General features: G+C 41.2%; 1 protein-coding gene across 7 annotated transcripts in view; it reads right to left on the reverse strand.

The window, feature by feature from the left end:
* Positions 1–12,216, reverse strand: part of FRYL (FRY like transcription coactivator) — a 258,580-nt gene that overhangs the window by 26,637 nt on the left and 219,727 nt on the right. For all 7 annotated transcript variants that reach the window (XM_041724310.1, XM_041724312.1, XM_041724307.1 and 4 more), the window contains 5 exons: positions 9,781–9,978; positions 6,266–6,427; positions 6,069–6,143; positions 5,555–5,731; positions 1,522–1,725 (listed from right to left, as the gene is read on the reverse strand). In XM_041724310.1, the coding sequence (XP_041580244.1) occupies positions 1,522–1,725; positions 5,555–5,731; positions 6,069–6,143; positions 6,266–6,427; positions 9,781–9,978 (816 nt within the window). The remainder of the gene's footprint in view (positions 1–1,521; positions 1,726–5,554; positions 5,732–6,068; positions 6,144–6,265; positions 6,428–9,780; positions 9,979–12,216) is intronic.

A 12,216-nucleotide genomic window follows, 5' to 3' on the forward strand; every position in this document is an offset into this window, starting at 1 on the left:
GCACCCAGCAGCGCCCAGCAGTGCCCAGCAGCACCCAGCAGTACCGAGCAGCATGAGCAGCGCCCAGCAGTGCCCAGCAGCACCGAGCAGCATGAGCAGCACCCAGCAGCGCCCAGCAGTACGGAGCTGCATGAGCAGCGCCCAGCAGCACCGAGCAGCGCCCAGCAGTACCAAGCAGCATGAGCAGTGCCCAGCAGCGCCCAGCAGTACCGAGCAGCATGAGCAGCATGAGCACACCCAGCAGCACCCAGCAACACCGAGCAGCATGAGCAGTGCCCAGCAGTGCTGAGCAGTGTCCGGCAGGACCCAGCAGCTCCCAACAGCATGACCAGTGCCCAGCAGCACCGAGCAACCAAGCAGCACCCAGCAGTGCCCAGCAGAACTGTGCAGCGCCCAGCAGCATGAGCAGCACCAAGCAGCACTGAGAAGCACCAAGAAGGACTGAACAGCGCCCAGCAGTGCCCAGCAGCACTGAGCAGCACCCAGCAAAACCAAGCAGCACCCAGCAGCACGAGCAGCACCAAGGAGTGCCAAGAAACACCGAGCAACACCCAGCGGTGTCCAGCAGCACGGAGCAGCACCCAGCAGTGCCCAGCAGAACCAAGCAGCACCCAGCAGCACAAGCAACGCCCAGCAGCTCCAAGAAGCACCAAGCAGTACTCAGTAGCGCCCAGTAGCACTGAGCAGTGGCCAGCACCAAGCAGCACCATGCAGCGCCCAGCAGCACCAAGCAGTGCCCAGCAGCATTGAGCAGCACCCAGCACCTAGCAGATTCTCAAGCAGCAGCATTCACCAGCAAGCAGCCAAGTAAGCCCGAACGGGCACCAAACAGACAACTTTCCATTTCGCTGAAAGCCCCCGCCATCCACCAGCAGATTGAGCACACCCCACACGGAGCCGTGGGGTTCCAGTGACCGGAGTGGCGCAGGTGGGCTCCGTGCGAAGAGGGTACGGCCTTTGGGCTGTGTCAGGGTGGCCCGCCCGATTCCTGCTCACGGGCATCCTCCCCCTCACTCTCTGCGTTTCTGAGCAGACACCCTACTCCCACAGCCTTGGGCACTCCCTCTGTGGTCTCCCCCACCTCGCCGGGGGGCTCCCAGTTGGAACCCCCACATAACTGACTTGATCTGGAAAGGCACCGAAGTTGTGCTCCATCCTTCCGCGCTAACTAGGAAAGAAAAGCGGGCGGCCAAGGAAGCAGTGCTGGTGTCCACACTGATGGCAAAAGCATGTGTCATTCAAGACGAGGGCCTCTAGAAGTGTCCAGAAGGACTTGCCATCACTAGAGGAGGAAACCGTCTTAGCTGCGAAGGGGTGCACAACCTCAGTGTAAATGTGGAGTTCTGTTACTAACAGAACGCTCCGTTAGCGGGGCACTTCTGTATTTTTCCTTTCAGCGTGTGCCCTTTACCCAAAGTGAAAGGAAAATCAGAAAATCGAGAAACGCTAATTACTAAGTTGGAAGTTTAAGAGGAAAGTGAGACCAACTGTCGCTGTATAAGAAGGTAGGGAGCCGTATACCATCTGCGTCCGGGAGAGTATCTGGCTTGCTGTGAGCGCCGCCTCCTCTTCCGAGGACTCGTCTGTATCCTCCTGGTTGGTCAGGTTCAGGCTGGGGGTGCTGCTGGAGCACTGGTACTCCTGGAGGGAGGGGGTGTCCCCTTTGTCAATACTGTCCAGCGAGCGCCTGCGGACTCCCCAGTTGAAGTTGTCCATGCTTTCACCCTGGAAAGGAAAGACGTGATTTCTAAGACCTCAGATACATGTGCATATGGCGAACATAATACACCAGGAAAACATAAACCGAGATGAAAAATACTTAATGCATCATCATAAGCAGAGTTTCAATCAGCCCTTCAATTTCTCAAAACTTTTAAAACATCGTTAAATATTTATACTTAAAGAAGATCAAAATATGTGGTTGATCCTGCTGTAGCTAAATAATTTTCTCGACTTTCTATCTTGTATGACTGGGGACCAACTGAACCTACTACCTAGGCCATTTCTATTCTAAGACACAAACACAAATGAGACCACGAAGAAGACAAATACGTCACAGATGACAACACATAAACATCCACAACACCAGGCTGCAACTTACCTGCAGTTCCTGGTTAGCAAAAAGGAAAACACACAGAATTAGAAAGAACGAAGACAAACATTTAAATATACACTACACTTTGGGGGAAAACTGTGATTTCTCAAACCCAAAGACTGATTCAAGCTCTGGATTAAGCTCTGAGTAGGAAGCCAACATGTGATTCAGATTACTTTTTTATGCAAGATATATTATGAAGAAGTCAGAGACAGACACTTAGAACAACATTTCTATGATACACTCTGGCAACACGAACTTTAAGAAAATCTTCAAAATTTACATGGATTTAGTACTTGATACGATGCAAAACTGACTTAAAATACCCACATTCAGTTGACAACATACAGGGTCACAATTATTTTAGTCTGGAGGATGGTTCTGGCTAAACCCATTTTTTTTTTTACTACAAAATAGTTAAAGCTCAAAGTTACCGAGACATAACCAAGAGGAAATAGGGCAGATTTCAACTGCACCCTACTTAGGGGATTTATAGAAGTGATGGTTCTATTACTCTAAACTGATCCTCCTTTTACAAGGATATAGTTCTTATATTGTCTCTTAATCCCTGTTATGACAAATTTCAGGGAGTTGGGCAGCAAAATAGGATTTGTGTTCCGTTTCTCAAGAGGGACTGTCCAGAATAGAGACTCTCAAAGCTTTTTTTTGTTTTTAAATAAAGCAAAGGAATACTTATTTCAAGTGAAATTTAAAATGGAAATCAACCGTGCAAAAGTGATGAACAAAACCCAATCTGCTCTCGCTGAGAAAAGGTAGCCAGGAGCTCTGCCCATTTGTCTCTTGATCTTTCCCTGTTTCTCAGGGTATTAGAAGCCCTGCAGGTCAAAGTTTGAAAAGTCACCTTCCTACAAGATATCTCAAATATTATTACGTAGCATACCAATGGTAATGGCAATAGCCCTCCATATTTATTTGGTGAATGAATGAATACACACTAGGAGCTTTCAAGATTGGGGGGTATTTTAGAAGTTTAATTAGCGGTTCCATTTGTTTTGTAGCAAAGTTATTTCCTGAGACCATGTTTTAAGCAAGACGGTATTTAGGTTTTTAAAAACCCCTATTATTTGATTTGCCTAATTCTGAGGCATCAATTAACACTACCCTCTCCAAATCACTCTGACTTGAATTAAAGACAAAACTACATTAAGCATCTTTAACTTAATTTGACTAAGGTTCTACTCAAAAGCCTTATTTATTGGGGCGCCTGGGTGGCTCTAATGGTTAAGCATCAGACTCTTGATTTCAGCTCGGGCCATGGTTTTAGGGTCGTTGAGATCAAGCCCTGCACTGGGCTCCGTGCTGGGTGTGGAGCCTGCTTAGGATTCTCTCTCTCTTTCCTTCTCCCCCAACTCTCCCTTTCAAAACAAAACAAAACTCAACCATATTTATTACTACTGACGTATTAGGGTGTAGGATAAACTTGGAAGCATTTTAAACTTGGAAAAAAAAAAAAGCAAATGAAATAAATAACCTTACCATTATACACAAGTCAAGAGCCTATCTGCTTTTAGAAATTTTAAACTCTCAAATGAAAAAAGCAAATAATTGCAACAGAATTTAGAAACTGCTCATGCCCTTGAGGTAGGACAACAAGCCTCTTCAATCCATCATACTTTCTGCCTCGTTATTCAAGTCAGTCCTATTACCTACAACGTGTTTTTCAAACTGGGGATGTGAAATCAATTTTAGAGGGTGATGACCTGCCATATTGGAAAAAAATGAAAGAGAATAGGAAATATCAGTGTGCACAACAGATAAAGCAAGGCAGCTTTTTTTTTTTTTTTAAATATAATCTCTGTGCCCAGTGTGCCCAGACTCACGACCCCAAGGTCAAGAGTTACACACTCCACTGACTGAGCCAGCCAGGTGCCTCACAGCTGCATAGTCTCGAAACTTTAATTTAATTTTTAAAAATAGATTTACTTATTTTATTTAACAGAGAGAGAGAAAGAGTGCACACGAGCAGGGGGGAAGGGGGGGGCAATCTTCAAGCTGACTCCCCACTGAGCACAGAGCCCCACACGGGATTCCATCCCATGACCCTGAGACCACGACCTGAGCTAAAAACCAACACCTGGAGGCTTAACCGACTGAGCCACCAGAATGCCCAGGAACTTTCATTTTAATGCTGTTTGGATTTAGATACTTGGACATGATAGAAAAATATTAACTATGGATCACAGTTTAAAAAAAAAAAAGTTTAAAAGCCACTTCCCTACGAGGTGCTGAATAATTCTGGTTTTGGGGCTCCTGCAAACTGGGTCTTTGGGAACATGTACACAGTGAACCATCCCACGGAAGCCTGCACAGCTCCCAAACTAGCACAAAGGCTTTTGGTCCGACCCCGAGCCACCATGTGCATATCCTCCCATGTGTAAGGGAGGCTGAAGCATATAGGAGGACCCCCCTAACTGGTCTCCTCTCAGCAACTAATGTACGACATGGCAGTGTTCACTTGCTTTGAACACTGCTAAATGTGGACAGAACCATCTGCCAGAGACTCGCATAGAAGGGCAGAGCCTCGCCAACTGCAGAGAAACATCAGAGACCTCGCTGAGCCATATCTAACTCTGGGCTATCTCAGCTCTGTAAGCTTATAAATCCACCTTTTGAGTTAGATTTTCCATTTCAAATCATCTAAAGTGACACACAACTATCAACTTAATCTAGATGGAATCAATTTAGAGGAGAAAGCCCTCCGGTGACTCCGGCTAAATGAAAATGAGTCACTTGAGGGAGCTGGCTACATCATGATGAAGAAAATGGTGAGGATATCGCAGGTACAATCTTGGTCATTTGCCACAGGAGAGAGTTCTAGAGAGCCGAAGCTTTTGTAATCACGTAAGTTCATTTTACTTAGTGTGTTTGTACATATATTTTTAAATGGTGTTTGATAAATTTTAATATAACTTTTTACCACTTTGCTGCATATTCATTTGTTTGGCTCATGCAACACATTTAAGTCTGAGCACACCCTAAATTAAAGACCTACTTTGGAAGAAACCACTTTTCACTTTTTATTTTTTGGGGAAAAAATTAAAAATTAAGATTTCCTCTTTCCTCTTTTGTTTCAGACTATTTCTATTGACTAATGGTACTGGTCACATTTAGTTGCCAATTTAGATTTTTACTTTTTTTTTTAATACTTATGTATGTACATATATGTATATAGTTTCAAGTTTTTGTTTAAACTCCAGTTAGTTAACATACAGTGTAATAGCGGTTTCAGGAGTAGAATTTAGTGATACATGATTTCCATACAACACCCGGTGCTCATCACAAGTGCCCTCCTTAATTCCCATGACCCATTTAACCCGATTTTTACCTTCTTGACCTTACACTGACCTTAATAAGTAAGATCCTATGGTCAAATCCTTAATTCTCATACACTTGCAACTGTAAACTATAAATATGATAACGGAGAGCCCACATCCTTACCTCTGCATCTTCCAATTCAACATCTAAAAAGTCAAAGTCCTTAAAAACGCCAAACTGTTGTTCACTGCTATTATCCTCCACAGCTACTTCTTCCTCTTGAATCATGTCTTCTGTTGTAGAAATTAGGCTGGTCTGTTGGTCACCAACTTCCAAATCCTCATTAGAAGAAAATACAACCTGACCACCAGCCGAAAAAAAGAAAAAGAAAAAAAAAGGCCATCCATCAGCTTTGTCACTGTGTAGGAGACATTGGTGTCCTAAAAGCCACCGCAGGCCTCATCTGTTAGTGAACTCAGAGCTTTCATCTGGTTTTCAGGCTGAAGTCTAACTGGCTAAATACTTAGCTAACATAACTGCCAAGTGCCACACAGACAAGTAGCGTCTTTTTCATTCTTAGTTAATGCTATAAAGTAAGGGGAGTTAGAAAGGCAAACAAGGAGACAGAAGAATTTCCATTTCTTCATGGGCTAACAGGATTTTTAACAGCTTTCCACATGCTGTCATGATTACTCACTGATGGGTTCTTTGGAAGGCCAGATTCTGGACCACAGAGAGATAGCACATTCATTAGCTTTTCTCTTGTTCTTCGCTAAGGAAAAGAAAAATAATTCAAATGTTAGGATTACCAGTAAATAAGACAAATTCTCAAACTGTCATACAACAAAATGGATTCTTCTATAAATGTTCAGTTTTGATGCTGTTTCCATGTACCTGTGATAACTGTGGCCTTTTCCAACTGACAGGAACCAAGGCATTAGAATTAGAACCAGAGGAAGTGGAGGAGGTACTCCTAGTAACGGCGATAACTTTTGGTTTCCCATTTCTTCCAGCTGCGCTATGCTGATCACCATATTTATTTCCAATAATTGGTGTCTGCAGAGAAACAAAAATGGTAGTGTTTCACTCAGATATTTCAACATAAAAGGATTAGCAGTGTATCTACCTATAAGGACATTTTTATTTATTTATTTATTTATTTATTTATTTTATTTTTTTTCATTTTTTTATTTTTATTTACTTATGATAGTCACAGAGAGAGGGAGAGAGAGAGGCAGAGACACAGGCAGAGGGAGAAGCAGGCTCCATGCACTGGGAGCCTGATGTGGGATTCGATCCTGGGTCTCCAGGATCGCGCCCTGAGCCAAAGGCAGGCGCTAAACCATTGCGCCACCCAGGGATCCCTATAAGGACATTTTTAAAAATAAACAACCAAAAAACAAAAGGTGAAAGACACTAAGCATGAAGTAGATGTTACAAAAAGCAAAGATAATGATGTTCTCTTCTTATATGTATTTTTTAAAGTTTATTTATATACTATAAATATATATATTTTATATAAATATATATAAAGTCATCTCTATACCCAACATGGGGCTCAAAATCACAGCCCCAAGATGAAGAGTTGCATGCTTCTCTGAGCCAGCCAAGCATTGCCTGTGAGGTCTTTTTTTTTTAATCAGGAGATTTGACTTTATTGAAAATGACTCTCTGAGAAGACTATCAGAGACCTTATTCCTATTTTAAATAGGGACTGCTTTCTTTAAAATCAACACCTCCACGTCTCCCCCCATGATTATAAAATATATCCTCTTTGAAAGCTCAGAAAATATGAAAATGATTTTTAAAGAATCACTTGTAGTCTTATCACTCAGATTGAACGTCTATTAACATTTTGGTGTTTTTTTCAATGTGTATTGTTTTGTTTTTTTTTTTAAGATTTTATTTATTTATTCATGAGAGACACATACACAGAGAGAGAGAGAGAGAGAGAGAGAGAGAGGCAGAGACACAGGCAGAGGGAGAAGCAGGCTCCATGCAGGGAGCCCGATGTGGGACTCGATCCCGGGTCTCCAGGATAACGCCTGGGCTGAAGGCCGCGCTAAACCGCTGAGCCACCCAGGTTGCCCTCGGTGCGTATTGTTATATGTGCTTCAGTGTTGTGCTTCTGCAAATATTCAAGCTAAGTAACAACTCCAAAGAGGAAGATATCTGTGTAGCCTCTTACTACAAATCTGGTGTATAACAGTTCCAAATTTATATCAGTAAAAAATTCTATGATTATCCAAAACTCATTTATATTTATTTTGGCTTTGTGAAGTGTCTTGAATTTGCATTTGAAAATAATATTGAAGCTCATTTGCATGCCATACGAGTCCCTTTATGATGTGGTTCCTGCTTACCTCCCTAAACCTCAACTTCTATCACACCCGCCTGAACTTCACATCCAGTAAAACTGAACTTGCTATTGTTTTCCAAACACACCATGTTCTTATGGACCTATGTTTTGGCACATGCTGCCCCCCTTTGCGTGGAATATTCACCAACCGACCAAGCCCATGATCATCTTTTAATGGGGACTCCAGACTTCCAAGGAGGCTTTCCCTGATATCACACATCTGGGTAATTATATGTTGACATTTGGCACGCGTTGATTTGTTTATGTGGCCGTCTTCCCTATTACATGTGAGCCCCCTGGACTTTGTGTATTCATCTCTGCTCTTCCACTATGTCTCTACTGCCTGTACATAGCAGGTACTCATTTTTGATGAAACAAATTGAAATTAAGCATATCAAATGTTTTGAGAATTCTTATCACTGCTCTAGACAAGATTAGGAAAAGAAAAGCCTGATTTCCTCATCATATTCCTATGCTATGTGCTCCACGACAGAATTCTGATATTAACTAAAAAGTTAGCAATAAACAGTTTTCTTTCTATCTTAAAAAATAGAGCCCATAAAGCCTTGGATAAATTCTAATACCAAGGCTAAACAGTAAAAAAAAACAATTTTTAATCTATGTGATCCTAATCGACACAAGAGTGATCAGATCTTCCATTTTTATTTTTCTCAACTTCCTTACAATCCTTATTCAGTAAGTTCCTTCTTGAAAAATTCCTTCTTTGGCTTCTAAAAGATGATTTTAATGGCTTCAAGGCCAATAAGAATGGTTTCAGGTACTGGAACAAAAATTGGGGGTTCCCAACAAGGGCAACAATTTTTATGTGAGATTTATGTTAAATATGTGACATAATAAAGGGTCCAGGTTCCGTTTTCACTGGGGCCTTGTGTCTCTCTTTAAAGTTTTGGGTTTCTCAGGTCTTAGTTTATGCTAGTTTTATTTTTCCTTTCACAATTTTAACTGTCCATTTATAAAACACTAAAGACCTTAAATTGTTACTTCCACCCGTTTTCCTCTAAAACTTCAGATCTTAAAATCTAACTGCCTACTAGGCAGCTCCATTGTTGTCTTAGTGCCAGAGTTAGTCAGTGTACCCAAGACTGACCTCATCACCCTCCACCCTCCCCTTCCTGCTAAGATCTGTTCTCCTTGCCTTCTCTTCTCAGTCTCTCTGAAAGGTCCCAACATTCATCTAGTTGTCAAAGCAGCTGTCCTCAATGCCTCTTCCTTAGTACCTCCTCTCCTTCCCATGAAATGCCATTTATGACTTCTTAGTCTTTCTGAAAACCATCCCGACCCTCTTCATTTCCCGTGCAATTGCCCAGAGACAACCAACATTATCTTTTCATTATTCTAACAGATTCCTTATTGACTTCCCTCTCCTCCACCCTGGTACTCTTCCATCCTGTTACCAGAGTAAACTTTCCAAAATGCAAATCCTACAATTTCCACTCCAGTTAAAAATTCTTTTTAAAAAAAATTTTTTTTTCAGTTAAAAATTCTTTAAGAGCTTCTACTGTTTCCAGATAAAACCATCTTATTAAAATGCATGCAAGATCCTCATGATCTTGCTCCTTCCTGTGCCTTTGTTTCATCTCCCGTCATACCCTATACCTCCATTTTCTATAGTCAGCGCTCAAAGTATATTATAAATTGGAAATTTCTAGAACACCAGGCTTTCTCACACTTACAAGGTTTCATTCATACATGCTGCTTTTTCTTGCATTACGCTTTCCTCCCCAAACATCCATATATGCCTGTCTAGGGTTACTTTATCTTTCAACACTCAGATTAGGGTAGATGTGCATGCTGTATTGTATCTTCCTATAGTACTTCTAACTTGACTTCCAACCAAGGCACTTATCACAATGTTTATTTACCCATTTCCCCAAGAGTCTGTAGGCTTTCCCTAAGGACAGGGCTTTCCCACACCCCACCCCATTTTCACAGCACCTGTCACGTGTCCTAGTGAGTTACGAGCTTAATTGACACTTGCTGAATCAGAGAATGAATAGATGAACAAATGAAAATTTCTAATAGAAATTACCTCAGATATATCAAAATGAAAATCTAAAGTCTTCCCAGGCAACTCCTTTGAGACATTATTGAAAATCTTGGTGAAGGATATTTCAGGAGAACCTATATCTCCTCCATAGGTCTTGGGGATATCATTGGGTACAACAAGACTTGCAGAGCGAGACACCACCAGTTTTAATATGTTAAGGGCTTCCTTCCAATAAGGACTCTGGTTTAAAAAAATAGCAGACATTAAGAAGTTATGAATATATATTTAGTATACACTGTAAACAATGAAAATATTGTTTCTATAAAAACTTCTGTAAATCATTTTTACTTTAAGATCCTTAACAGAAGGTCTGAGTTAAAACAGGTAAGAAAATTATTTTTCTATTGTTAGATTTATAAAATATCATATATACCATAATGCTACCAACTCAGGATATCTTGCATTTCTCCTAGTAAATGCTTTGTAAATACTAACTTAGAAAGCGTAATATAGTAATCTGGCAGTCGTGGTAAACAAAGGGGTAGTATATATATGAACTTTATGGATGAATGGAGACAAGACAATTTTTAATGCATACTTTCTTTTTTAGACATAAAAATATTTAAAAAACTAAAATAGTTTTAGATGTTTTTTTGATGACCCAAGCTTAAATCTGAATGGTAGGATTGGTATGATTCCTCATTTTGATTAATCATATCAACTAAAGTGATGTTCTCGGGGTTTACTGATTTGCATAGGGTGAGGTTTTTCCCCTGCATATGTAGCTATATTGCCCTCTGATTTGCCCAGTGGACTACAAAGAGGCCAGGTTGTTTGAGTTATTGAGGTCTTTGAGTTATTTTTCTTTTAGTTTTGTGTATTTCTATCAACATCATTTCAAAATGATTTACATGACCATAACAGATACTTGTAGAGAAGTTTGTTTGCTTGTTTGTTTGTTTCTTTCTTTCTTAGAGTGCAAGTTGGGGGCAAGGGGTGAAAAGAGAGGGGGGGAGGGAGAGAGAGAGAGAGAGAGAGAGAGAGAGAGAGAGAGAGAGAGACACAGAGGGAATCTTAAGCAGGCTCCACACCCAGCATGAAGCCCCACACCAGGCTCAATCTCATGACCCCGAGATGGTGACCTGAGCCGAAATCCAGAGTTGGATGCTTAACAGACTGAGCCACTCAGCACCCCAAGAAGAATCAATTTCTAATAAAGAACGTACAGTTTTTTTTTTTTTTACCATCTATTACAAAGCAGATACATTTTAAAAAAACTTTCTTTTTTCCTGACTTATGGTTAACAAAATCACATGTTAACCTTGTGTTCTATATACTGTGTCACAGCTGACCAGTCTGAGGGGGAAAATGCCACTAAAACAATAACAAAAAGCAAGTAAAATCTTTGGTAGAACTGAGTTATCCAATTTATTTAATAACATCCTGATAGGAGGATACTTAAAGCACAAAATATTTAATAATTATAAAAATGTCCACATAGATGTGACATTTTAAGCACACCATTATAAAAAAAATAGTTTAAGAAGTGACATTTTCTGACAGATATAATTAGAAGCTATGGGCATTGTAAAAAGTTAAAACGTATTCAAATACATTTCTATGAAATATACTGGTAATTGTGCATGAGATATAAAAGATTATCAAGAGTGCAATTCTTTTTTTTTTTTTTTTAAAGATTTTATTTATTTATTCATGAGAGACAGAGAGAGAGAGAGAGGGGCAGAGACACAGGCAGAGGGAGAAGCAGGCTCCATGCAGGGAGCCCGATGTGGGGCTCGATCCCAGGACTCCAGGATCACACCCTGGGCCAAAGGCAGGCGCTAAACTACTGAGCCACCCAGGCGTCCCATCAAGAGTACAATTCTGTGAAATGGTTAATGTCTGAATAAAGCAGAAGTCACAAACTGTGATGGCCCATTAGCTAAAGATACACTTCAGTTCATACAATATTTAAAAAGAAACTTGAGTCAACATTTTGAAATTAGGAGATTTTAGAGAAAAGCCCACATTTCTAGCTTCTCTTCAAAACTTAGAAGTTCTTGCCACACTGGATCTGTCCTGGCACACTGGCAGCCACTAGGGGAAGCTAAGTTGTGCTGTTCCTTATATTTTATTTATTTTTAAAAAGATTTTATTTATTTGAGAGAAGGAGGGTGAGCAAGAGTGAGAAAGAGGGACAGAGGGCAGGGGGAGAAGCAAGCTCTCCGTTGAGCAAGGAGACCAACACAGGGCTTGACCCTGGGACTCTGGGATCATGACCTGGGCGGAAGGCAGGTGCCTAACCAACTGAGCCACCTAGGCATCCCTGTGCTGTTCCTTTTATTTATTTATTTTTTAAAATTTTTTTTTTTAATTTATTTATGATAGTCACAGAGAGAGAGAGAGGCAGAGACACAGGCAGAGGGAGAAGCAGGCTCCATGCACCGGGAGCCCGATGTGGGATTCGATCCCGGGTCT

This window comes from Vulpes lagopus, chromosome 12 (genome assembly GCF_018345385.1).
Source record: "Vulpes lagopus strain Blue_001 chromosome 12, ASM1834538v1, whole genome shotgun sequence".
NCBI classification, from domain to species: domain Eukaryota; kingdom Metazoa; phylum Chordata; class Mammalia; order Carnivora; family Canidae; genus Vulpes; species Vulpes lagopus.